The sequence below is a fragment of the Mobula birostris genome, chromosome 3 (genome assembly GCF_030028105.1).
Source record: "Mobula birostris isolate sMobBir1 chromosome 3, sMobBir1.hap1, whole genome shotgun sequence".
NCBI classification, from domain to species: Eukaryota; Metazoa; Chordata; class Chondrichthyes; order Myliobatiformes; family Myliobatidae; genus Mobula; species Mobula birostris.
In genome coordinates this window covers 80,627,662-80,654,782 of record NC_092372.1, presented here as the reverse complement: position 1 = coordinate 80,654,782, position 27,121 = coordinate 80,627,662, and the positions used below count along the sequence as shown (strand labels likewise).

General features: G+C 39.7%; 1 protein-coding gene across 3 annotated transcripts in view; it reads right to left on the bottom strand.

Annotated features, from left to right (window-relative positions):
- The window catches only part of anapc4 (anaphase promoting complex subunit 4), a 111,006-nt gene that overhangs the window by 26,939 nt on the left and 56,946 nt on the right, over positions 1-27,121 (bottom strand). For all 3 annotated transcript variants that reach the window (XM_072252933.1, XM_072252934.1, XM_072252936.1), the window contains 10 exons: positions 26,544-26,595; positions 21,044-21,099; positions 14,229-14,275; positions 8,067-8,123; positions 5,228-5,284; positions 4,752-4,845; positions 2,728-2,825; positions 2,570-2,631; positions 2,391-2,426; positions 2,186-2,287 (listed from right to left, as the gene is read on the bottom strand). In XM_072252933.1, the coding sequence (XP_072109034.1) occupies positions 2,186-2,287; positions 2,391-2,426; positions 2,570-2,631; positions 2,728-2,825; positions 4,752-4,845; positions 5,228-5,284; positions 8,067-8,123; positions 14,229-14,275; positions 21,044-21,099; positions 26,544-26,595 (661 nt within the window). The remainder of the gene's footprint in view (positions 1-2,185; positions 2,288-2,390; positions 2,427-2,569; positions 2,632-2,727; positions 2,826-4,751; positions 4,846-5,227; positions 5,285-8,066; positions 8,124-14,228; positions 14,276-21,043; positions 21,100-26,543; positions 26,596-27,121) is intronic.

Genomic DNA, 27,121 nt, shown 5'->3' with positions numbered 1-27,121 from the left:
ATTCCTTACATTAATGGCTAGAAGATCTATCTTATTGAATTGGAAAGAGGTTAATCCTCCTACTACATTTCAACGATTTTCTCAAACTATATCTTGCTTAAATTTAGAGAAAATCAGAAGTGGCGCCTCTGATCCTTTGGTTAACTTTGAAGAAACTTTCAGACCATTTATTCAACATTTTCTTATGATGTAGTTTAAACTTCTTTGAATCCTTTTTTTTAAACTAAAAATATACGGATAGAGGAGAGGAGTTAACGACATTAATGATTGTATTCAATGTAATATGTTAGCCCGACTTTGTTTTAGTTTTGTTTTGTTTAGTTTAGTCTAGTTTTGCTTAGCTTAATTTAGTGTTTTTTTTCTAGTTTGGGTTTTTTTTTAGTTTTTTTTTCCATTTATCTTTAACCATGTTCAATTATATTTAGAATTGGGAAGATCTAACATACTTGTACTATCAGCAATTTTATATTTGCAAATGTTAGCTATTAATAATGTAATCCCATTCTCTGTTTATCAATATTACTGTTATGTTTGTAATTCTGAAAATTAATAAGACTGTAAGAGAAAAGAATATGTCCATAAGTAGTACAGGTCCTCCCTACATCACAAACACTCAACTTATAAGTAGTCCAAACCTATGAACATGCATTTGAAAGATCAACAGAATGGATCTACCACATAGGAATAGTTGGAGGCCACACTTCTGACTTGCAAACTATCCAAGTTACAATCAGTTGACAGGAACAGAACCATGCTGTGACCTGGGGAAGCCCTATAGTACTGTGTTCCACCTCTGTTACAAACCTATCCGTCAATGATAACATTGATTGAGCAGGGTTGTGAAGGAGGACACGCCAACAATGGCATAAGACTTCAAAAAAAAATATTAAGTGCCAACCTGACAAAAGTTTAATAAAAGTCTCACACATGCCTAACAGTGAAAACATAATGGACTAGAGAACTGTGATCCCATAATGACCTCATCAGGTCAAACGATAATAGGAAGTTTTAAGAGCTAACGGGTAGAGAAGCTGTAAAAACACATCCATTGTCAATGATGGCAGAAACCATGGAGTGCCAATATCAAGGTTGATGTATTTTCAGTGATCTTCAGCTAAAAAACTAATTTAATTTTCTCAGTGTTATCTAGAATTAGCCAATACTACTCAGTGCAGAAAAAGCTATGGGACATATAACATCACAGCGATAGTGCTGAAGGACACGCTTCAGAACTAGCAACTACTGGAACACTGGCATTTTTCACAGTGTACCCAATCTGCTAGAACCTTTGGTTCATAAACTACCACCAATTTGTTGAGAGTAATTGAAAATGAATAAAGAAAAAGTAAAACTGAAATCTAGCATAGAAACACTTTGAAGAAACATGATTTGGAATTCTCATGTTTATGATTCATATTTCAACAGGTTTAATTACTACCTCTATACCATAGCAGTTACAGACAGACCCAGCTATTGGGCTTGGTGCAGAATGGTAGGGTTTAGATGACTCAGTCCTCCACAGCAGCAAACATTTAATACACTATGCTAGTTTAGAAAGTAAACACAATTACTCCAACTGAATTACAGTGTAGGGTTGTTACATTCTGTGCTGGGCACGTGGCCAAGTGGTTAAGGCATTCATCTAGTGATCACTATTTCGAGCCTCAGCTGTGGCAGCATGTTTGTGTCCTTGAGCAAGGCACTTAATCACACATTGTTCGAGTGTCTGTGCGAGGAGTGGCGCCCCACACAGACTTCCAATCTGCGCCTTGTAAGGCATGAAAATGCCCGACGCAGGCCTCTCGTGGTCTGAGTCGACGTTCCCCCTCCAGTTGTTACAAGGGAATAATAATCATCTTATCGTTATTTAAGATCAGCATGCAAAATGACTGATTAGTCGTAGGAACCTCAAGCTAAGTATTTCTCTTTTTTAATATGCATGTGCCTCTGCAAATCATTGACAATTGAACACAAAATATTCTATAAAGACCTATGCTAATAGGGATTAAGTATCTCCTAAATAACAGATGATGGTGTCCATATTTATGATTTTATTCATGTAGTTACTCCAAGTTTTTGGGTTAAAATATAAAAGATTCTGATACAATTCCCACTGAATCAGAGTACTAAATGGCAATACAGAATTACAAAACTTGAAATGATCACATTCTGCAGCAATTTTCACCTTGAAAGATCTGTGGGTCTTCGCATTATGTAGATTCTGGGAGATTCAGCACCATGTATTGTGAATACTACATACTGTAAATTTGAAGACTTATCATTCCAACTACAATAAAAAAAGAAGGATTTCTGTTTAGTTTCCAGAAAACTAGACAAAAACTAAAGCCACATAAGAACATAACTCAATAACAATTAAACAGCGAACTTACAATGAAGGTGATGAAAATCTGGGCACAATACCATCACTGGAAAAAAAACAGAAGTACACCAACACACTTTATTAATTCAAGGAATGATAAATATTTAAGTAAAATGGTAGCTGGTTATGTTTAGCATCAAATACATAGTGGGACATTGCTTCAATTTAAATAATTATTTTGTTATTTACCTCGGATGTAATTTATATAGTGGCATGTAGAGAACTTGACGCACAGAATTTCCAATGACTTCCTGTGAAAGAAACAAAATGATTTAAAGAAAAAACCTTGATACCATGTTTGACATAATTTCATTATGATAGTATGGACTTTATAATAGAATACTTACAGCTGGTTTTTGTAGACAACTATCAATCTGTCCTTCCACTAGCCTTTTAACAAAATGTAGTGATTTCTTTGGAAGATAGGGAAAAAGCAAAGGGCTATCTGAAAATAAAGTTTTAAAAGAATCATCATGCAGGTATTATCTCTCACAAGTTATTAACGGCAAGCCAGATTGGCAGAAAGTTGATACCATTGCTTTTTCCAGTTGATTGCTAGACAAGTCCCTTCCAAGAAACTGAATTTTATTGTGTGGGAGAAGGACTGGCAGTGATTTTCTGTTGTGGGTCTCTCTCTTTTTGGAAGGATTTGGAATATTATGATAAACAACTCTGTCTTTTCAATTTATGTCAGGTTATTCAATGATACAGTTATAAGGAGAAAAAAGCCCTATATCAGAAGAGATCAACAACGATTATGAGTAGAAGTACAGAGAGGAAGTGGAGCGGCTGCTGGACTGGTGTGAGAAGAACAACCTAAATATCAACATGGAGAAGACCAAGGAAATCACTGTGAACCTCAGGAAGCTGCAGATGAACCATCCCCCTCTGTGAATACATGGCCCCTCTATAGGGAGAGTTAAATGCAACAAGTTCCTGGGAGTTCACATCACAGATGACCTCACCAAGTCCCCCAACAACACCTCCCTGAACAAGGCGGCACAGTAGCGCCTCCACTTCCTAAGGAGATTGAGCCAAGCGAGTCTTCCCCCATTCCCAACCCCCATCTTAACTGCACTTTGATCTCCATCTGGTACGGGAGCAGCCAAGCATCATACCAAAAGTCCCTAAAAAGGATTGTGAAAACAGCTGAAAGGATCATAGGGGTCTCCCTACCATCCATCGGGGACATTTATCAGGAGCAGGGACCGTAGTATTATTAAGGATTCCACCCATCTTCTTCGACTTTCTACCATCAGGAAGGAGAGTCCAATTCATTAAGAACTTCAACGGTTGGGATGTGAAACAGTTTCTTCCCTCAGGCCATTAGGCTTCTGAACTCCCTGCTTCCTCGCATTTGAAGTGTCACTGGTTAACCTGTTCTATATCTTACAATATGTAATTTATGCATTTTAGTTTGTTTATTTATGCGTAATTCATCTGTAGATTTTACTCCTTCTTTCATAGTTGTGTGTGTTATGTGTGCTATGTGTACAACTGTGGTTTACACCTTGGTTCAGAGAAACATTGTCTCGTTTGACTGTATACATGAATACAGTTAAATGACAATAAACTTGACTTGACTTGAATATTATCCAACATTTCTATGTCTTGGGGAACATCAGTGAGATTCAAGTTTCTTGTGCCAAAATGATATTCTGGTCTTCATTTATTTAATGTGGAACTCTTTATTAACTAAACAGCTTTTTGGTTCAGTTACTGAAAGGTACAAAAAGGTATGTGGTGATGTAAGATCACAGGATACCATGCAAGAACAGAGAGATTTTATCATTGTGCCTAGCAAATTGCATTGTCACTTAGCTGAATTGGGTGCTGAAGGTGCAGCATAGTTCAAGGTGAATCTTATAAATAATGGAGAACTAAAGTTGATTTCTAGTAGTACAATTAAACTTTAGCAGAAACTAATGAACAGCATATTAGCAATTCAAAATCATGATATTGAAAAAAGCAACACACATAAAAGTTGCTGGTGAACGCAGCAGGCCAGGCAGCATCTCTAGGTGTTAGTCCTGACGAAGGGTCTTGGCCCGAAATGTCGACTGTACCTCCTCCTAGAGATGCTGCCTGGCCTGCTGCGTTCACCAGCAACTTTTATGTGTGTTGCTTGAAATTCCAGCATCTGCAGATTTCCTCATGTTTGCATATTGAAAAAAATGTGTTTTATGTTCATCAAGGTATTCGTCATGTTGGATAGCAGATCCTACTTAACTTCAAACAACCAATAGTAAAGTTAAATAATCTTGCATCAGACAGTGTAGCATAGTCTAGTATAAATTTTACCAAAGCTCTGCAAACACAGTATCACATTTGCCACAGACTTTGAAATAGATCTGCTCAGCATTATTTGTACCTTTAAGATGAGTACTGTTCTGCAAGAAGTAGTACCAAGGATTTCCTTCAGTCTCTGGAGGAGTTACTAAGTCATCATCCTCATCTTTTAAATACTGCAAAACAAATTTGACTTATGTTAAATTATTTCAATTTAATTCTGAAATACTGCTCAGCAGAGGAGTGATATATATACAAGCATGCAAATATTATTTATTCTTTGAACATTAACCAAAAATCACAGTTCAATAGAAAGAATTTCCGTTCAATTTCAAGAATACTTTATTTTAAAACCTCTACGATGATCAACTACATTAAATGGAAATAAAAGGAAATAACAGTCCTTTATCTCAGACATAAATCAATATTTATAAAATAACATTGCTTCAAGTAGAAAATAGAATGCAAGTTACTTAATACATAATAGATAAACATTTAAAATTTTTCAATGTTTTAACAGCAGAGAAAGCCAGATAAAAAAATATGAAAATGGCATACCTGACCAACTCTTTCCACATTAAAGTATTGACCCTTTTGATCGTAAAGTTCTGGTGCCTTCAAAAATTGTGAAAGAAACAATGATTGAAAAAAAACATCACATTAAAGATGACATTTACATTTTCTTGCGACCAAGAAGAAAACAATGGTATACATTAATTGGTAAATCTGTAAATTAGACTGGTATATTGGTTTATTGTTGTCACATGTACCAAGGTAAAGTGAAAAACTTGGTTTTGCATGCAATCCATACCAATCTTCTCATTACAACAGTACATTGAGGTAGTGCAAGGAAGATATTAGCAGAAAAACGTTACCGTTCCTGAGAAAGTGCACTGCAGGCAGATAATAAGGCAGCAATAAGTACAGACAGAATCCATAGACAGGAGGCTGGTTCCTGTGACATGTTGAGCTACACCCGTAACTCTCTATAGTTTCTTCCAGTCTTAGCAGAGCAGTTGCCATTCCAAGCTGCGATGCATCCAAAGAGGATGCTTTCTATGGTGCATCAATAAAAATTAGTGAGGGTCAAAATGGGACATGCCTTATTCCTTTAGTCTCCTGAGGAATTAAGAGACCCTGATATGTTTTCCTGGTCGTGGCGTCTATGCAGTGAACCAGCGCAGGCTATTCGCGATACTCATTCATAGGGAACTGAAGCTTTCAAAACTCTCAACCTTAGCACCATTTATGCAAACAGGAGCCTGTGCACTGCCTGCCTTCCAGAAGTCAATGATCAGCTCTTTCGTTTTGCCGATATTGATGGAAAGGTCATTGTTGTGACAACATGTCATTAAGCTCTTTATCTCCTTCCTGCACTTCAACTCATCATTATTTGAAATTCAGCTCAATACAGTGGTGTAAGTACCAAGATTATAGATGGAGTTAGAGCAGGCCACACAGTCATGAGTGTATAGGGAGAAGAGTATGAGACTGAGTACACAGCCATGTGGGCCATCAGTATAAGAATAACTGATGGAAGTGTCTCTGCCCATGCTTACAGGTTGCCGTCTGGTGGTTAGGAGTCAATGATCCAGATTCATGGCTGGCATGCTTATTGGGCTACAGGATACATTCTCTACTGTATGACAGTGGAAACTGCAGCAAGGCAAGAATTAACATAATGTCCAGGAAAGGATGGATTGCAGATAGAGTGAAGACAACCAGACTAAAAACGCCTTTGAAGAGCACAGCTTCCCCTTGCACAGCAGATTCCCAGATCCATTTTGGCTTATGCAGATGAGATAAGAACATAATGAAAGGATACAAAACATACACAACAACTAAGGGACAACTGATTTACTATTTATTTTTAACACTTGCATTGTGAATGGTGATTGATCTTGCAAGTAAGGAATTCAAACATATACAGTTAACCGAATGGTTAATAGCCTTAACTGTTTGTCAATTCTGTATAAAAATAACAACAGCCAACAGGGCCATGCTGCTCTCCTTGTGCACATGTAAAATAAAGTATGATTGATGAATGAGTGAGTTTTCAGAGTCTATTGTATCCATGTTATATAAAATTTAAATAGAACACATCTGGACAGCGCTATACTACAAGCAACATTGAAATCCAGTTGGATCACGAGGCTGAACATTATTCAAGTGAAAGAGAAAACCATTCAATAGATTCACCATAACTCTCTGCTTGTTCGATATTCACAATTAGAATCCTATCAACAAAGGACGAAAATGGTCTGTGGAACTGATTGTTACAGATTGCTATAGGGTAGCATTAGCTTTAAATATCCATTAGGGCAATAATACTTAAAATGATGCCCACCCTTCACCTGAAAGGGATTATATTAACATCAAAAGCTCTTTTTTCCCTCATCTGAAAGGACAGAGCTTCTTTGTAAGATAAATGATGATGACCACTTCCTGAATAGGGCATGCAGTATTATGTTTCCATCAATAAATTGTCAGGCAACTGCCTTGAATCCAAGGCAACGCAAAGGTATTTCTTTCAAACAAGCATTATGAAATAAAACCATAAAGTGGTGAAAATGTTCAGCAGGACAGGTGACATGTACTTTGCATTAGCTAATATTGGAATGACTGAAGCTAGGCCATAAACTGCTACTTTGGCACTCATTTAGCCCCTCTTCCCGAAATTATCGGAGGCTAATTTAGACTATTCTGATATAGGTCTTGCACATTAAAAGGGCTTCATACCCCCTTCTCCATCTGTCCACATTTTTTTTATGACAATAGTCCTGTATGAGCCCAACTGATGCTGAAACTCTAAAATGTTTTTTTAACCTTCATTATATCAAAAACCTCTTCCCACTATTCACCTTCCTTAAACTCATGCTCATGCAAAACTTTGCATTCTGTATCTTAACTCTCAGCACACATATCATCTTTGTGATCACTTGCACCCAATCCAATACTTTTTCAATTCCAAATTCTTATCTACATTTTCAAATTCTTCAATAGATGTGCTTCTCCCTAACATACTTTAACTCCGTATTCTTCCAAGATCTCGAAGGTCTTTGATTTCTGGCCTCTTATGCAAACACAATTATTAATCATATCACCACATCAGCTGTGCTTTCACTGCCTTTGCCCTAAAATCTCAATTTTAGCACATTTCTTCTATTTAACATTCTCCTTACAACATGCTCCACCGATCAAGCCTAAAACACATAGTTTATCTGCCTTGTACATTTTTATTTGGACTGGTATCAATCTTTAAAATTATGCTCCTGTGAAATGTTGAAAGCATGAGATAAATGTAAGCTCTTGCTGCATTTGGAGCTTTCCTTTCCTAACGGATATTGTTAATTGCTAGGTATGTATGAAAAGTGAAAAAATAATACTGAAAACTTACCTCTTTGAAGTGTTCAGACAGGAAATCAGCAACAAATGATACATCTCTGTGTGTCATCTGTATTTTGAAATGAAGTTGAAGTTATGAACAGATTGACAGAAACCAAAGATTCCATCTGATTTAGTAAGTAATTTAATCGTTCTGACTAACAATAGCCATTTCATTTTTAACCCTGAGATAGAAGAAGCTTCCTTTACTCTGTATTACTTGATACACTTAAAAAGAGGTTCAATTTCAGTTCAATTTGTATCTATTTTGGTTACAAACTATAACCAAAACTATAAAAAATCGTAATTAATATCTGCTACCGAGTAATGGTCTCAACTATCAATGAAACATAATGCTATGAAACCCAGACATAGATTCTTATCTTGTTAAGCAGCCTTATGTGCAGCACTTTGTCAAAAGTCTTTTGAAAATCCAAATAAACAACATCCATTGACTCTCCTTTGTACATCTTGCCAGTTATTTCCTCAAAGATTTTCAATAGATCTGTCAGGCAAGACTTCCCCTTGAAAAAACCATGGTTGCTTTGGCCTATTTAAGTCAGGCTAACTGTCCTATAATTTCCTTTCTTTTTACAGCGAGGAAGACTATCAAAGCTTGCAGTGGGATCTGGAAAAATGGCAGATGAAATTCAATGCAGACAAGTGTGAAATGTTGCACTTCTGTACGGCCAGCCTGAGTAGGTCTTACACAGTGAACAGTAGGACACTGAGGAGTGTGGCAGAACAAGGGGATCTGGGAATACAGGTCCATAATTCATTGAAAGTGGTGTCACAGGTAGATAAGGTCATAAAGAAAACTTTTGGCACATTGGGTATAAGGGTTTGGATGTTATGGTGAAATTGTATAAGACATTGCTGAGGCCTAATTTGGAGTATTGTGTGCAGTTTTGGTCACCTACCTACAGGAAATATGTAAATATGATTGAAAGAGTACAGAGAAAATTTACAAGGATGTTGCAGATACTTGAGGAAGTGAGTTATGGGGGAAGGGTTGAATAGGTTGGGCCTTTATTCCCTAAAGTGTAGAAGACTAAGGGGAGATTCGATCGAGATCTACAAATAGATAAGGGTATAGATATGGTAAATGTAAACAGGCACTTTACACTGAGGTTGAGTGAGACTACAACTAGAGGTCATGAGTGAAGGGTAAAAGGAGAAATGTTGAAGGGAACATGAGGGGGAACTTCTTCACGGGGTGGTGACAGTGTGAAACGAGCTGCCAGCGCAAATGGTGGATGCGGGGTTCAATCTAAACATGTAAAAGATACTTGGATGGGAGGGCTATGGTCCCAGTGCAGGTCGATGGGACTAGGCAGAGTAGTGGTTTGGTATGGCCTGTTTCTGTGCTGCAGTTTTCTATGACTCCATGACTCCATTTCTCCTTGAAGAGTGGAGTGACATTTATAATTTTCCAGTCCTCTGGAACCATTCCAGAATTTAGTGATCCTTGAAAGATCATTACTAATGCCTCTGTAATCTCTTCAGCTACCTCTTTCAGAACCCTGGGCTGTAGTCCATCTGGCCCAGGTGACTTAATTACCTTTTTTTTAGTTTCCCAAGCACCTTCTCCTAAGTAATAGCAATGGCACTCACTTCTGTCCCCGACACTCTTGTATTTCTGTCATTCTGCTAGTGTCTTCCACATTGAAGACTGATGTAAAATACTTAAAGTCATCGCCATTTCTTTGACCCCAACTACTACCCCTATAGCGCCATTTTCATACGGTCCAACATCCACTCTCGTCTCTCTCTTCATATATCTGAAAAGTCTTTCTGTATTCTCTCTTATTGGCTAACTTACCTTCATATTTCATCTTTTCCATCTTTATGGCTTTTTTGTTGTCTTTTGTTGATTTTTAAAAGCTCCCTAATCCTCTAACTTCCAGCTTATTTTTGCAATCTTATACGTCTGTCTTTTGTTTTTATGCCATCTTTGCCTACCCTTGTCACCACGGTTGCTCATCCTCCCTTTGAATACTACTTCACCTTTGGGATGTATCTATCCTGCGCCTTCCGAAATGCTCCCAGAAACTCCAGCCATTGCTGCTCTGCTATCATCGGTGCTGTTCCCTTCCAATCAACTTTGGCCAGCTCCTTTCTCATGCCTCAGTAATTCCCTTTACTCCAGTTAATAACGATACAGCTGATTTTAGCTTCTCAAACTGCAGTGTGAATTCTATATTTTCACTGTCTCCTCAGAGTTCTTTTACCTTAAGCTCCCTAATCAAATTTGGTTCATTACACAACACCCAATCCAGAATAGTTGATCGACGAGTGGGCTCAACCACAATCTGCTCTAAAAAGCTATCTTATAGGTATTCTGTAAATTCCCCCTTTTGGGTTCCAGCACGAACCTGATTTTCCCAATCTACCTGCATTTTGAAATCTTCCATGATTACTGCAACATTGCCCCTTTTTATATGCCTTTTCTATTTCCCATTGTCAATTGCAGCCCACATCCTGCCTACTGTTTGGAGGCCTGTATACAGCTCCCATCAATGCCGTTTTACCCTTGCAGTTTCTTAATTCTACCTACAAGGATGCTGCATCTTCCGATCCTATGTCACTTCTTTCTAAGGAATTTATGCCTTTTTTTACCAATAGAGCCAGTCCACCCCACACCCTTTGTCTACCTGCCTGTCCTTTCAATACAATGTGTATCCTTGGATGTTAAGCTCCCAACTATGATCTTCTTTCAGCCATGACTCATAAATGCCCACATCATCATAACAACACTCACGACACACTGGAGGAACTCAGCAGGTCGGGCAGCACCCGTGGAAACGATCAGTCAACGTTTTGGGCCGGAACCCTTCGTCAGGACTGAAGAGGGAGGGGGCAGAGGCCCTGTAAAGAAGGTGGGGAGAGGGTGGGAAGGAGAAGGCTGGTAGGTTCCAGGTGAAAAACCAGTAAGGGGAAAGATAAAGGGGTGGGGGAAGGGAAGCAGGGAGGGGACAGGCAGGAAAGGTGAAGAAGGAATTGGGGAAAACACAATGGGTAGTAGAAGGAGGTGGAACCATGAGGGAGGTGATAGGCAGCTGGGGGAGGGGGCAGAGTGAAATAGGGACAGGGGAAGGGAGAGGGAGGGCATTACTGGAAGTTGGAGAATTCTATGTTCATATCAAGGGGATGGAGACTACCTAGACAGTATATGAGGTGTTGCTCCTCCAACATGAGTTCAGCCTCATCATGGCAGTAGAGGAGGCCATGTATGGACATATCTGAATGGGAATGGGAAGCAGAGTTGAAGTGGGTGGATACCGGGGAGATCCTGTCTGTTGTGGCGGACGGAGCGGAGGTGCTCCATGAAGCGGTCCCCCAATCTGCGTCGGGTTTCACCAATGTAGAGGAGGCCGCACTGGGAGCACCGGATGCAATAGATGACCCCAACAGACTCACAAGTGAAGTGTTGCCTCACCTGGAAGGACTGTTTGGGGCCCTGAATGGTAGCAAGAGAGGAGGTGTAGGGACAGGTGTAGCACTTACGCTTACAGGGATAAGTGCCGGGTGGGAGATCCGTGGGGAGGGACGTGTGGATCAGGGAGTCATCATGCTTGTCAATCTCTAATTGTGCTACAAGATTATCTACTTTATTCTGTATACTGCATGCATGCAAATATAACACCTTCAGTACTGTATTCTTCACCCTTTATACCTTCCTCAGAAAAGATCCCAATGATCCAGAAGTCTGAAACCCTACCGCCTGCACCAATTCTTCAGCCACTCATTCACCTGCCAAGTTATCGTTACCCTTACTGCCATGTGGAACAGGTAGCAATCCAGAGCTTACTACCCTAGATTTCAACTTTCTGCCTAACTCCCCATATTTTCTCTTCATGACCTCCTTCCTTATTGCACCCGTGTCATTGGTACCAATATGCATCATGACTTCCTGCTGTCAACCCGCCCTCCCCCCACCATCTTTAGAATGCCATGGATCCGATCCAAGACATCCCTGACCTTGGCACTTGAGGAGGCAACATACCATCCAGGTGTCTCTATCAAGTCCACGGAATCTGCTTTTAGCTCCTCTAACTATTGAATCCCCTATTACTACTGCACTCTTCTTCTCACCACCCCTCCACTTCCCTTGTGAGCCACACAGCCAGGCTCAGTGCCTGGTTGCTGCAGCTTCCCCCTGGTAGGTGTCCCCCACAATAGTATCCAAAGTGGTATACCTACAATTGAGGGAGAATGGCCTCAGGGTTACTCTGCGCTGGCTATTTCCTTTCTCTCCCCTGACAGTCATCCACGTACCTGCCTCCTGCAACTTTAAGAGTGGCATCTCCCAGTAGCTCCTATCTATCACTGCCTCATTCTCTTGTATTAGCCGTGCATCATCATTCTGCAGCTACAGTTCCTTAACATGGTCTCTAACGTTAGAGACCAATTTCCCCCGCGATTAATAAATTCAACCAATTTCCCCCGGGATTAATAAAGTATGACTATGACTATGACTAGTGAGCTACAGATCGTTGCACCTCATGAAGCTGTAGTTTGCAGGGAGGATGGAGTCACATGGTGTAAGCAGAATTATCTGCAGCTTAATGTGAAAAAGACTAAGGAGATGGTGGTAGACCTGAGGAGAGCTAAGGCACCAGTGACCCCTGTTTCCATCTAGGAGGTCAGTGTGGACATGGTGGAAGATTATAAATACCTGGGGATACGAATTGAGAATAAACTGGACTGGTCAAAGAACACTGAGGCTGTCTACAAGATGGGTCAGAGCCGTCTCTATTTCCTGAGGAGACTGCGGTCCTTTAACATCTGCCGGACGATGCTGAGGATGTTCTACGAGTCTGTGGTGGCCAGTGCGATCATGTTTGCTGTTGTGTGCTGGGGCAGCAGGCTGAGGGTAGCAGACACTAACAGAATCAACAAACTCATTAGTAAGGCCAGTGATGTTGTGGGGATGGAACTGGACTCTCTGACGGTGGTGTCTGAAAAGTGGATGCTGTCCAAGTTGCATGCCATCTTGGACAATGTCTCCCATCCACTACATAATGTACTGGTTGGGCACAGGAGTACATTCAGCCAGAGACTCATTCCACCGAGATGCAACACAGAGCGTCATAGGAAGTTATTCCTGCCTGTGGCCATCAAACTTTACAACTCCTCCCTTGGAGGATCAGACACCCTGAGCCAATAGGCTGGTCCTGGACTTATTTCCATCTGGCATAATTTACATATTATTATTTAATTATTTATGGTTTTATTACTATTTAATTATGGTGCAACTGTAACGAAAACCAATTTCCCCCGGGATCAATAAAGTATGACTATGACTATGAGTCGCCCAGAGTTCCCACATCTCACAGTAAAAACATACCATTACTTCCAAACTCAATCTCAGCGCACCAGCTATGTATTAACAGGGGGAAAAAAAAACTTATTAGAAGCTTACTTACTTAGAACCTCTGCCTGTGCTTGGCCAAACCTGTTGAGCCAAAGGCTGACCACTCTAACTCTGGCCCAGTCCAACAAAGGCCGCTGTGCTTACACCTTTTTATTGGCCCTCAGCTGACTGCAGCCTGGCTAAAAAAGTTGAAAGCACCAGAGCCCTTTTTAAAACCTCGTCCTGCGTCACCAGCAAATGGCACTGCACTGTCTACAGCACGCTGAAAGCTCCAGGACTCTTTTAAAATCTTGCACCGTGGCACAGCAAATGACCTTTCACACTGATTGCACTTGAACTTGTGTGAGTGTGAGTGTTTTACTATCTGGCCATAACATATTGATTTTGATTTTGTATTTAGTTACATTATTGTGTGACATTTATCTTCTAACAGCCCTGCCTTGCACTAAGCTTGTCTCTATTATTAATTGCTCCAAGGTTTCATGTACTCAGTTCTACAATTTATTCTGTATGCCTTACAGTGAAACTATATTGATACACTGTCAGCATTGGATAAAGACTCCTTTTGATCTCTATGTAACATATTCCTCTATTTAGCTCCTTTGGAACATATTATTTTCACATATAGTCTCTAACTCTGTTCATTCAAGTAATTTCCTCAACTGTAGAGACAAAACTAAAACCAGAAAAAAATACATTAACTGGACTTTATAACGGAAGTTGGAAGTTGGCTTATTTTTTGTAATTATTCAAAAGGCTAACAGAATTCTGAAGCTCTAATGAACCACCATAATTTACCTTATTGAGCTCTGGCAAAACATGATCATCAGACATTCTCAACATTGCTAAAAAACAAAATAAGAGATTATCATTGAAATAACTGATCTCATCTTAGGTTATTATGAAACACAATAACAATAGACATTGCTGGAAACACTCAGCAGGTCAAACAACATCTGAGGAAAAAGGTAAGATTTCAGGTCAGCAATCTTCATCAAAATGGTGCTTCCAGTACTTTTCTACTTCTATTTGAGATTTCCAGTTATTTTTTAATTATGAAAGATAATTGCAAATACTGTCCCTTGAAACAAGAAGTTTAGCCAACTGTTAATGACCAGATGTATGGTCCTGTGCAACTCAATGCATAATGTCTGCAAAAGGTGACTTCCAAAAGTTAAGTGTGAGAAATGACCTTTGACAACAAGACAGGATTTAACCAAATGTGTCACCAAGTAGTCATAATGAACAGAGGTAAGTAAACAGGGAACAATCAGAACATTCATCACTGCTTTCAATACCAGACTTGGGCATGTATTTTTTTTAAGTCAGTCATCAAACTACTTGAAAATGTGCTGAAAGATGCAGTCCTTATTTTAGACTCCTGGTGGATGCTGCTACTCATATAATGGCAATTTAACATGCACACCTATTATTGTTACTTCTATCTGCTACACATGCTTCTATTCTTCATGAGTTCCTAATGACATGCAAATAATATCCTCTTACATGGTTTTCTATTTTTTTTTGGAAAAAAATAGAAAACCATCTATCACACTGATTATTAACATTAGGAAATATTTTAGACAATCTCTCCTTTGTCAAATAATAACGATGTACTATTTTAAATTGAATTAGAGAGTGACTGGCACAAATCCGAGTAGAGTTGACCAACTTCAAAATTCGCAACCAATCCTCTGTTATCAAGGTTATGTTAAGCTCTCTTTCCCAATCTTGCTTAATCTTAAGAAAAGGATAGTTATCCTGTTGTAATAGTAAATTATAAATTTTCCCAATGAAACCTTTCACCAAAGGGTTCATTTTTAAAATAATGTCTAACAGGTCAGAATCTTGTATATATGGAAAATTACTTAAGCATTCTTGTAAGAAATGTCTGACCTGAAGATATTGCAAAAAATGTGAATATGAGAGAGAATATTTAGTTACTAATTTCTCAAAAGACATCAATCGGCCTTCTTGAAACAAATCCATAAAGGAAAAAATTCCTTTATTCCTCCAAAGAGAAAAGGTAGGATCACTAAGTGAAAGTTTAAATAAATAGTTTCTATAAATTAAACTAAAAAGGTTAAATTTTTTAAGATGAAAAAACGTATGAAACTGGTACCAGATTCGTAATGACTGCTTAATCATAGGATTTATATTTAGAATAGAAATTTTAGGTAATTGTACAGGTAAAGAAGCTCCTAATAATGAAGTTAAATAAAATTGTTTCACAATTTTCAATTCCAGATCAAACCATGGTGGTCGTTCAATTTTATCGGTCCAATATAACCAAGAACACACATAGCGTAGATTAACTTGCATGTTCAACAAATTCATCTACTTATCACCGGGGATTTTAGGTCTTATTTTTGTTTTACCAATGTTTTATTTTATTTCACATTGCATATCTGCCCAAAGGACCAAGTGATTTTCTATCAAAAAATTTAGACACATGGAATATTGCTGCACTGAAAACATAAAAACGTACATACACCATCACCACATATCTTGATAATGGTCAAGTACATCACTACTGAGGAGTAGTTTTCTAAATATTTTATGTAGAAACTCATTCATACAAAAAATAGATCTATCATCATAGAAATAACCTTTGACAACAAGACAGGATTTAACCAAATGTGTCACCAATTAGTCATAATGAACAGAGCTAAGTAAACAGGAAACAATCAGAACATTTATCACTGCTTTCAATACCAGACTTGGGCACGTATTTTTTTCAAACTACTTGAAAATGTGCTGAAAGATGCAGCTCTAATTATACACTCCTGGTGGATGCTGTTAGTCATATAATGGCAATTAATATGCACACTTATTATTGTTACTTCTATCTGCTACATATGCTTCTATTCTTCATGTTCCTAATGACATGTAAATAATATCCTCTTACATAGTTAATGATGATTCCAGATAAATTATATTAAATTGATATTTAAAATGCTGGAAGAACTCAGAGCATTCAACAGCTGTCTGGAAGAACTCAGAGCATTCAACAGCTGTGGAGAGAGATAAAGAACTAATGTTTTAATTCAATGAGGATTAATTCCGAAGAAAAATCATCACTTAAAGCATAGGCAGGCTCGCTCCCCACAGACTCAACCTGACCTGAATAAGAACATAAGAACACAAGAAATAGGAGCAGGAGTAGGCCATCCAGCCCATCGAGCCTGTCCCGCCAATAAATAAGATCATGGCTGATCTGACCGTAAACTCAGCTCCATCTACCTGCCTTTTCCCCATAACTCTTAATTCCCTTACTATGTAAAAAACCTATCTAACAGTATCTTAAATATATATAGTGAGGAAGCCACAACTGCTTCCCTGGGCAGAGAATTCCACAGATTCACCACTCTCTGGGAAAATCAGTTTCTCCTCATCTCCGCCCTAAATCTTCTCCTCTGAACCTTGAGGCAATGTCCCCTAGTTCTAGTCTCACCTACCAATGGAAACAACTTTCCTACTTCTATTTTATCTATCCCTTTCAAAATTTTGTATGCTTCTGTAAGATCCCCTCTCATTCTTCTGAACTCCAGAGAGTATAGTCCCAGGTGACTCAATCTCTCCTCATAGGTTAACCCCTTCATCCCTGGAATCAACCTGGTGAACCTCCTCTGTACTGCCTCCAAAGCCAGTATATTCTTCCTCAAGTATAGAGACCAGAACTGCACACAGTACTCCTGGTGCAGCCTCAGCAGTACCCTGTATAGTTGCAGCATGACCTCCCTGCTCTTGAATTCATTCCCCCTAGCAATGAAGGCCAATATTCTGTTTGCCTTCTTAATAACCTGTTGTATGTGCAAGCCAAATTTTTGCGATTCATGAACTCCCAAGTCCCTCTGCACAACAGCATGCTGCAATCTTCCACTATTTAAATAATAATCTGCTCTTCTAATATTCCTTCCAAACTGGATCTCGCATTTAGCAACGTTGTATTCCATCTGCCAGATCTTGGCCCACTCACTTAATCTGTCTATATTCCTCTGCAGATTCTCCACACTCTCTGTACAATTTGCTTTTCCACTCAGTTAAGTGTCATCAGCAAATCTTGCTATGCTACACTCAGTCCCCTCTTCCAAATCATCAACGTAAATGGTAAACAGCTGCGGGCCCAGCACCGACCCCTGCAGCACCCCACTCACCACTGACTGCCAACTGGAGAAGCACACATTTATACCAACTCACTGCCTTCTATTGGTTAACCAATCAGCTATCCATGCCAATACACTTCCTCTGACTCCATGCATCCGTATCTTATTTATAAGTCTCTTGTGCAGCACCTTATTGAACACCTGCTGGAAATCCAAGTATACAACATCTACCTGTTCCCCTCTATCCACTGCACTGATTATGTCCTCAAACAGGAGTTTGTCAAACAGGACCTGCCCTTTCTGAATCCATGTTGCGTCTGTCTAATGGAACCACTCCTTTCTAAATGTTTCGCTATTTCTTCCTTAGTGACAGCTTCAAGCATTTTCCCAACTACAGATGTTAAGCTAACTGGCCTATAGTTGCCCGTCTTTTGCCTACATCCTTTTTTAAGAAGTAGCGTGACATTTGCTGTCTTCCAATCCGCTGGGACCTGCCCAGAGTCTAGAGAGTTTTGATAAAGGATTACCAATGCGTCTACTATAACCTCCGCCAATTCCTTCAACACCCTGGGATGCATCCCATCAGGACCAAGCAGGCCCTGTAGTTTGCTCATCACTATCTCTTTAGTGACAGTGATTTTATCGAAGTCGTCACCTCCCATTTCGTCCATAACATCCTTCTTTGGCATATTAGACGTGTCTTCCACCGTGAAGACCGACACAAAATAGTCGTTCAATGCCTCAGCCATTTCCTTATCACCCAATACCAATTTCCCCTTCTCTCCTTCCAAGGGGCCTACGTTGACTTTAGCCACCCTCTTCCGCTTTATATATTTATAAAAACTTTTGCTGTCTGTTTTTTTATTTTGTGCTAATTTACTTTCCTACTCTATCTTCCCTTTCCTTATTTCTTGTTTAGTTGTTCTCTGTTGCTTTTTAAAGTTTTCCCAATCCTCCAGTCTCCCACTACTCTTTGCGACTTTGTACACATGAGCTTTTAATTTGATACTATCTTTTATTTCCTTTGTTATCCAAGGCTGGCTCTCCCCACACTTAATGTCCTTACTTTTGACTGGAACATACTTTTGTTGAGCACTGTGAAAAATCTCTTTGAAAGTATTTTAACGTTCCTCAACTGTCCTACCAAATAGCCTATGCTCCCAATCCACATTAGCCAACTCCTCCCTCATCCTGTTGTAGTCTCCCTTGTTCAAGCATAATACACTAGTTTTAGATCTATTTCATCCTCCATCTGTATGCAAAATTCAATCATACTATGATCACTCTTTCCAAGAGGATCCCTGACTACAAGATCATTAATCTTACCTGTCTCATTGCACAGGACTAGATCAAAGATACTATTTTCCCTTGTAGATTCACTAACATGCTGCTCAAGAAAGCCATCACGGATGCATTCTATGAAGTCCTCCTCAAGACTTCCTTGACCAACCTGATTCACCCAATCTATGTGGAAGTTAAAATCCCCCATGACAACTGCTGTTCCATTCTTACAAGCCACAGTTATTTCTTGAATAATCATCTCTGCCACTGCAATATTTTTATTAGGTGGCCTATAGACAACACCCACCAGTGAATTTTTCTCTTTACTATTCTTAATCTCTATCCGTTCTGCTCCGTAGATCTTGTATCGTCTCTCACAATCGCCCTGATCAAATCCTTAATCAAGAGCGCCAGCCCATCTCCCTTGCCCACCTTTCCATATTACCTGATACTCTTGGATATTTAATTCCCAGTCATCTCCACCTTGCAACCAGGTTTCTGTAATGGCCACTAAATCATATGCCTTGATACTGATCTGTGCCACAAGTTCACTAACCTTGTTTCTAATACTACGGGCATTTAGATAAAGTGCCCTTATTATATTCATTGTGTTTTTAGAATCTAGTGACCTATGTGATTTTTGCATTTTACTTTCATGCACTCTACTGTTACTTTTTTCTTCACTAATCCTAGCTTTGGTCTCTGATTCACTTCCCTCTTCTTTTCTGTGTGGGTTCCCATCCCCCTGCCATATTAGTTTAAAACCTCCCCAAAAGCACTAGGAAACTATCTTCCTAGGACATTGATCCTGGCCCTGCCCAGATGTAGACCGTCTGGATGGTATTGGTTCCACCTCCCCAGAAGCGGTTCCAATGCCCCAAGAATCTGAAACCCTCCTTCTTGCACCACCGCTCAAGCTGCATATTCATTCTAGCTATCCTGCTATTCCAACTCTGGCTAGCACATGGCACCAGTAATAATCCTGAGATGATTACCTTTGAGGTCCTACTCTTTAATTTATCTCTTAGCTCCCTAAATTCAGCTTGTAGAACCTCATCCAGCTTTCTTCAGGGCTGCTCACCCTCCCCTTTCAGAATGCCCTGCAGCCTCTCTGAGACATCTCTGACCTTTGCACCCAAGAGGCAACACACCATACGGGAATCCCGTTTGTGGCCACAGGATCTCCTCTCTATTCCCCTTACCATGGAATCCCCTACCACAACAGCTCCGCCACTCTTTATCTTGGCCTCTTACGCAGCAGAGCCACCCACGGTGCCATGATCCTGGCTACTGCTGCCTTCACCTGATGAGCCATCTCCCCCAACAGACTCCAAAGCGGTATATCTGTTTTGGAGGGAGATGACCGCAGGAGACTCCCGTACTATCTTTCTGCTACTACTCTTCCTGTTGGTCACCCATTTCCTATCTTTCCTTAGATCTTTAAACTGCGGGGTAACCGACCCACTGAGTGTGCTCTCCACAACATTCTCAGCATCTCGGATGCCCCGTGGTGAGTCTATGCACAGCTCCAGTTCTGCCATGCAGTCTATCAGGAACTACAGCTGGACACACTTCCTGCACATGTAGTCTTCAGAGACACTGTCAGCTTTCCTGAGTTCCCACATGTCACAGGAGGAGCATGGCACGGGTCTGAGCTCACCTGCCATGTCACAGCAACGGATGTTAGCAGAAGAGGACCATGGGAGAAAGGGTAGAGCCTGCTGGGGAAGTCGAAGACTGTTACCTGTGAATCTCTGCAAATCAGTTCTTTGCCTTGACCCTTCTTTGCCGAAGCCCCGTTTGAGCCAAAGCCCTCTCACTCTGCTACCCTCTCACTCCACTGCCCGCTGTATATGGCAGTCTTCTTTTTAAACTCTTCCTTCTCTCTACTGCAGTACCTTGCCAACATCAGCAATTCTGCACTGAGTGGATATTTGAACAGACATAATGGAATTGTATACAATCAATTTTAAAAGCAAGCCTATAATCAACTTCTGTCAATTTCTATTTTTATATTCAGCATTAAATATATCTTTATCTGGCTAAATAACCATCATAATTCAAATACCATGTTTGACTTTGTCCAAAATAGTGTTAATAATAGTGAATTTCATTCTATCTTGTTAATTGGACCTAACCTACCTTATAGAAATGAAACAACATTCAAAATTGAACACACAGTAGATAGAACTAAGAATGTATCTAATAAAATTAGATTTTCTTCACCTGCATATAGCCATCTGAAAAATGCCTTGAAGCTTTTCATACTACTGTCTATAACCCTGAAATAGAACAAATTATTTTAGTAATAAAATCATTGTTTTTCTTAATAGCTATAGTTACGGCAGAACTAATATTTTCCTTGGTGTGCCACAACCCAGCATGGATAGTTGCAATGAAGACAAAAGGGTTCAAAAGTTTTCATTATCGGTAATGGATAAAAGTGTCTTTTAGGTGGATAGATAGATATGTGAACATGTTACTGCAGAACAACAGACTCATTCATGTAAAATCTCAAATGATTTTATAAATTTTTTAAACATGTTGGTAACTGAGAATGGGTCATCTCAGTGAAGTATTACAAAACATTTACTTCCATTTAATTCAGAATTTATATTTGGTTTAATGGGCAGAGACCCCAGTTATTCATATTATATCACTGCATTGGTTGAGAGGTTTTGATAGGCAAAGCAATGAGAAAAGCTTTGCCTTGGGTCAAAGGTTTCCTCTACAATTTTTAATGCCTCTGATATTCAGAAATATTAATGATTAAGTAAGAATCACATTGATAATGAAAGAGAATAAAACTTTGCATTGGACTGCAAACGCCTACGTGACTATTTCTTACAACTTAATGTCATGGAATTTGTGGTGCAATAACTGTGAAGCTAGCAATATTAAATATGTTAAGATATTTAGGTACACATAGTCAATGGACTGCTAGAATCAGGGGATGGTTTTCCAAGTTGCTCTGCTCAACAGGAAATTTACTGTATCAATATCTTGTTTTACATACTAAAGAATAGGAAGCATTAGGGTTGTTCATTCTTGTCCTTTTTTTTCTAAAAAGAGCAATGTCTTTGGTTGCTAGATATTTAAATTAGAAAAAAAAATCTCTTCCCTTCTGATCCTTTTAATCCATTCCATCTTCTACCCTTTTTTTCTATTTGCTATCTGTTTCAATTGACCTAGTTCAGATTTTGTAAGCCTCTTAAGGTTTTCCCTTTGACTGGTTAAAGAACTGCAAAGTTGGTTGATCCAAGTACACAACAATTCTCCTTTGTCTATCCTTTTGTTATTTCCTCAAAGAATACCAACAGATTTGACAGGCAAGATTTTCTCCTAAGGCAACCATACTGACTTTGACCTATTTTATCATGTGCTTCAAAATACTCCAAAACCTCATCCTTAACAATCAACCCCAACATATTGCCAACCACTGAGGTCACGTTAATTGGCCTATAATCCAGTGATTCTTGAAAGATTATTACTAATGCCTCCACAATCTCTTCAGCTACCTCTTTCAGAACCCCAGGGTGCAGTCCATCTGGTCCAGGCAACTTATCTAACTTATCTACCTTCAGACCTTTCAGTTTCCCAAGAATCTTCTCCCCAGTAATGGCAACTTCACACACTTCCATCCCCCGACACTCCTGAACTTCTGGCATACCGCTAGTGTCTTTCACAGTGAAGACTGATGCAAAATACTTATTCAGTTTGTCCGCCGTTTCCTTCTCCCCCGTTACTACTTTACCAGCATTATTTTCTAGCAGTCCGATATCTATTCCCGCATCTCTTTATATATATATTTTTTAAAAATTGGTATCTTCTTTGAATTATTGGCTAGCTTAACATTGCATTTCATTTTTTCCCCTCCTTTTTTAAGTTGCCTTCTGTTGGTTTTTAAAACCTACCAAATCCTCTAACTTTCCACCATGCCCTCTCCTTTGCTTTTATGTTGGCTTTGACTTTCCGTCAGCCACGGTTGCGTCATCTTGCCTTTAGAATGTATCTGTCCCTGTGCCTTCCAAATTGCTCCCAGAAGCTCTAGCAATTGCTGCTCTGCCGTCATTCCTGCTAGTGTCCTCTTCCAATTAACTTTGGCCTGCTTTACTCACATGCCTCTGTAATTCCCTTTACTATAACACTGATACATCTGACTTTAGCTTCTCCTTCTCAAATTGCAGGATGAATTCTACATTGCCACTGGCTCCTAAGAGCTCCTTCACCTTCTCATTACAGAATAGCTGATCCCCTAGTGGGCTCAACCACGAGCTGCTCTAAAAAGCCATCTGTTTGGCATTCTACCTTCTCTCTTGGGATCCCGAACCGACCTGATTTCCCTAATCTATCTGCATATTGACACCCACCATGACTATTGCAATATTGTCCTTTGGACTTGACATTTCCATCTCCTGTTGTAATTTGTAGCCCACATGCTGGCTACTGCTCAGAGGCCTGTATAGAACTCCTATCAGGATCTTTTTACCCTTGCAGTTCTTTTTTTAACTCTTTCCACAAAGATTCTATATCTTCTTATCTCTTCCTTAGAATTTGATTTCTTTTTTTTTTAAACCAACAGAGCCAAGCCACCGCCTCTGTCTACTTGCTTGTCCTTTTGATACAAAGTGTATCCTTGGACGTTAAGCTCCCAACTATAACCTTCTTTCAGCTATGACTCAATAATGCCAACATTGTCATACTTGTCAATCTGTAACTGTGCTACAAGATCATCTACCTTACTCTGTATACTATGTGCATTCAAATATAACACCTTTAGTCCTGTATTAATCACGCTTTTTGATTTTGTCCCTTTGTTACATTGCAAGTTATCCCACTGACTACAATTTTGCCCTATCTTCTGCCTGTCCTTCCTGACAGCCTCACTACATACTGCCTCTGCTTGTATACTCTGCAGAGTCAGAAAGAACAGCAAATATGGTACTCAAGGTGTTGTATCAAAATGCATGTAGTATACGAAATAAGGTGGATGATCTTGTTGCAATATTACAGATTGCCAGGTATGATGTTTTGGCCATCACTGAATTGTGGCTGAAGGATGGTTGTAGTTGGGAACTGAATGTCCAAGGTTACACGTTACAATGGAGGGATAGGAAGGTAGGCAGAGGGGATGGTGTGGCTCTACTGGTAAGGAATGCCATCAAATCAGTAGAAAGATGTGACATGAGATCGGAAGATGTTGAATCCTTGTGGGTTGAGTTAAGAAACTGCAGGGGTAAAAGCATGTTGATGGCAGTTATATACAGGCCTCCCAACAGTGGCTGGGAGGTGGACCACAGGTTACAACAGGAAATAGAAAAGGTGAGTCAAAAGGACAATGTTCTGGTAGTCATGGGAGATTTTAACGTGCAGGTCGATTAGGAAAATCATGTTGGTAATGGATCTCAAGAGAGTGAGTTTGTTGAATGCCTAAGACATAGCTTCTTAGAGCAGTTTGTCGTTGAGCTTACTAGAGTATCAGCTATACTGGATTGGGTGTTATATAATGAACTGGAGGCGATTAGGGAGCCTAAGGTAAAAGAACCCTTAGGAACCAGTGATCACAGTATGACTGTGTTCAACTTGAAATTTGATAGGGAGAAAGTAAAGTTCTATGTAGCAGTATTTCAGTGGAGTAAGGAAAATTACAGTGGTATGAGAGAGGAGTTGGCCAAAGTAAATTGGAAGGAGCTGCTGGCAGGGATGTCAGCAAAGTAGCAATGGCGTGTTTTTTTGGGAAAAATGAGGAACGTGCAGGACATATTTATTCCAAAAATGAAGAAATACTCAAATGGTAAAATAGCACAGCCATGGCTGACAAGGGAAGTCAAAGCTATTCTAAAAGCAAAATAAAGGACATATAACAAAGCAAAAATTAGTGGGAAGATAGAAGATTGGGAAGTTTTTAAAAACCTACAGAGAGCAACTAAAAAATCATTAGAAGGGAAAAGATGAAATATGAAAGCAAGCTAGCAAATAATATTGAAGTAGATAGTAAAAGATTTTTCAAGTATGTTACAAAATAAAAGAGAAATGAGAGTGGAATTACGATATAGGAGAGTGACGGCAGGAGAAATAATAATGGGGGACAAGGAGATGGCTAATGAACTAAATGAAACTTTTGCATCAGTCTTCACTGTGGAAAACACTAGCAGTATGCCTGATGTTGCAGTGTGTGAAGGAAGAGAAGTGGGTGCAGTTACTGTTACAAGAGAGAAGGTGCTCAAAAAACTGAAAGACCTGGTGGAGGGGCAGGTAGTGTTGAGGAAACAGGTAGGATGCAGAAGGACTTAGACAGATTAGGAGAATGGGCAAGAAAGTGGCAAATGAAATACAATGTTGGAAAATGCATGGTCATGCACTTTGGTAGTGGAAGTAAATGTGCAGACTATTTTCTAAATGGGGAGAAAATCCAAGAATCTGAGATGCAAAGGGTCTTGGGGAGTCCTTGTGCAGAATACCCTGAAGGTTAACTTGCAGGTTGAGTTGATGGTGAGGAAGGCAAAATGCCATGTTAGCATTCATTTCAAGAGGACTAGAATATAAGAACAAGGATGTGATGCTGAGGCTTTGTAAGGCACTGGTGAGGCCTCACCTTGAGTATTGTGAACAGTTTTGGGCCCCTCATCTTAGAAAAAATGTGCTGGCATTGGAGAGGGTCACAAGGATGATTCCAGAAATGAAAGTGTTATCGTACAAGGAACATTTCATGGCTCTGGGTCTGTACTCGCTGGAGTTCAGAAGGATGGGTGGTGGTGGGGGGGTGGGGGGGAATCTCACTGAAACCTTTCGAATGTTGAAAGGCTTAGACAGAGTAGATGTGGAAAGGATGTTTCCCATCGTGGGAGAGTCTAGGACAAGGGGGCACAGCCTCAGGATAGAGGGGCGCCCTTTCAAAACAGAGATGTGGAGACATTTCTTTAGCCAAAGGGTGGTGATTTTGTGGAGTTTGTTGCCACAGGCAGCTATGGATGCCAGGTTGTTGGGCTTATTTAAGGCAGAGATTGATAGGTTCTTGATTGGACATGGAATCAAAGGTTACGGGGAGAAGGCCGGGAACTGGGGTTGAGGAGGAGATAGAAAAAAAAGGATCAGCCATGACTGAATGACAGAGCAGACTTGATGGGCCAGATAGCCTAATTCTGCTCCTATATCTTATGGTCTTATACCAACCTCCCCATCACTAACCTTATCACTCCGGTTCCCATCCCCCTGCTAAATTAATTTAAACCCTCTTCAACAATTCTCACAAACCTGCCTGCAAGGATTTTGGTTCCCTTTGGGTTCAAATGTAACTCGTCCCTTTTATACCAGTCATCCCTTCCCCAGAAGAGAATCCAATGATCCAGAAATCTGAAGTCCTGCTCTCTGCACCAGTTTATCAGCCATGCATTCATCTACCAAAACATCCTATTCTTACCCTTACTTACGCATGGCACAGGCAACAATCTAGAGCTTACTGCCCTGGAGGGCCTGCTTTCAGCTTTCTACTTAGCTCTCTAAACTTTTTCTTTTCCCACCTATGTCATTGCAGTCAGCCGTGATGCACATCCAGGCAGCTACCAAATATCAGAGGATGGACTGGCAGCAATTCATATGAAAGTGGTGCCCATATCAGAGCTCCTTGGGTTTAATGCTGTCTGCTGAAATACATTTCATTTTCTGTTAATGAATCAGCCTCTGCACATTGACAAAATCAAATACATCTTATTTAATTTGTACTTACTGTAACAACTCATTTGCTTTTAGTATGAATGTTCCCACAGCATTTATGGCATCTTTGAAAGAAAACAAGTTTTGTAAGTATTGACCAGTAGTACATCAAAATTTAACCTTATGTTGTTATGGTAGCTTTCCAACATGCCACAGCAAAAAGAGGTAAACACAGAATTCTGAACTGCAGATTCCTCAATTGCAAGTTTCTTTGGCTCACTATTAATAAGTAAGGGATTATAATTGCTCTATCATACCATTGGATCATCTTGTCTAATTTGTGATGGTCATGAAAATCAAACAAAAACTCAACAAAAATGTCTACAAGCTTACTACTGGAATTATCATCAGCAAAAATAGTGTGTCTTGTTGGGAAATGATATCAAATTTGTAAGATTGGAATAAATCAGCACGAGCTCCACTAAAGTTAGACAGTGATGTGAACCTATTGTTGGTAGTCACTTGTCTTTGAGTAAGACCTTGACATCAAGTCTATAATGTTTTGACACGTCTAACATGCCAAAAGATATAATCACTATCACCAGGGGTAGTGATGAGAAAATAATAGCCTATATGTAGACAGATCCCCTG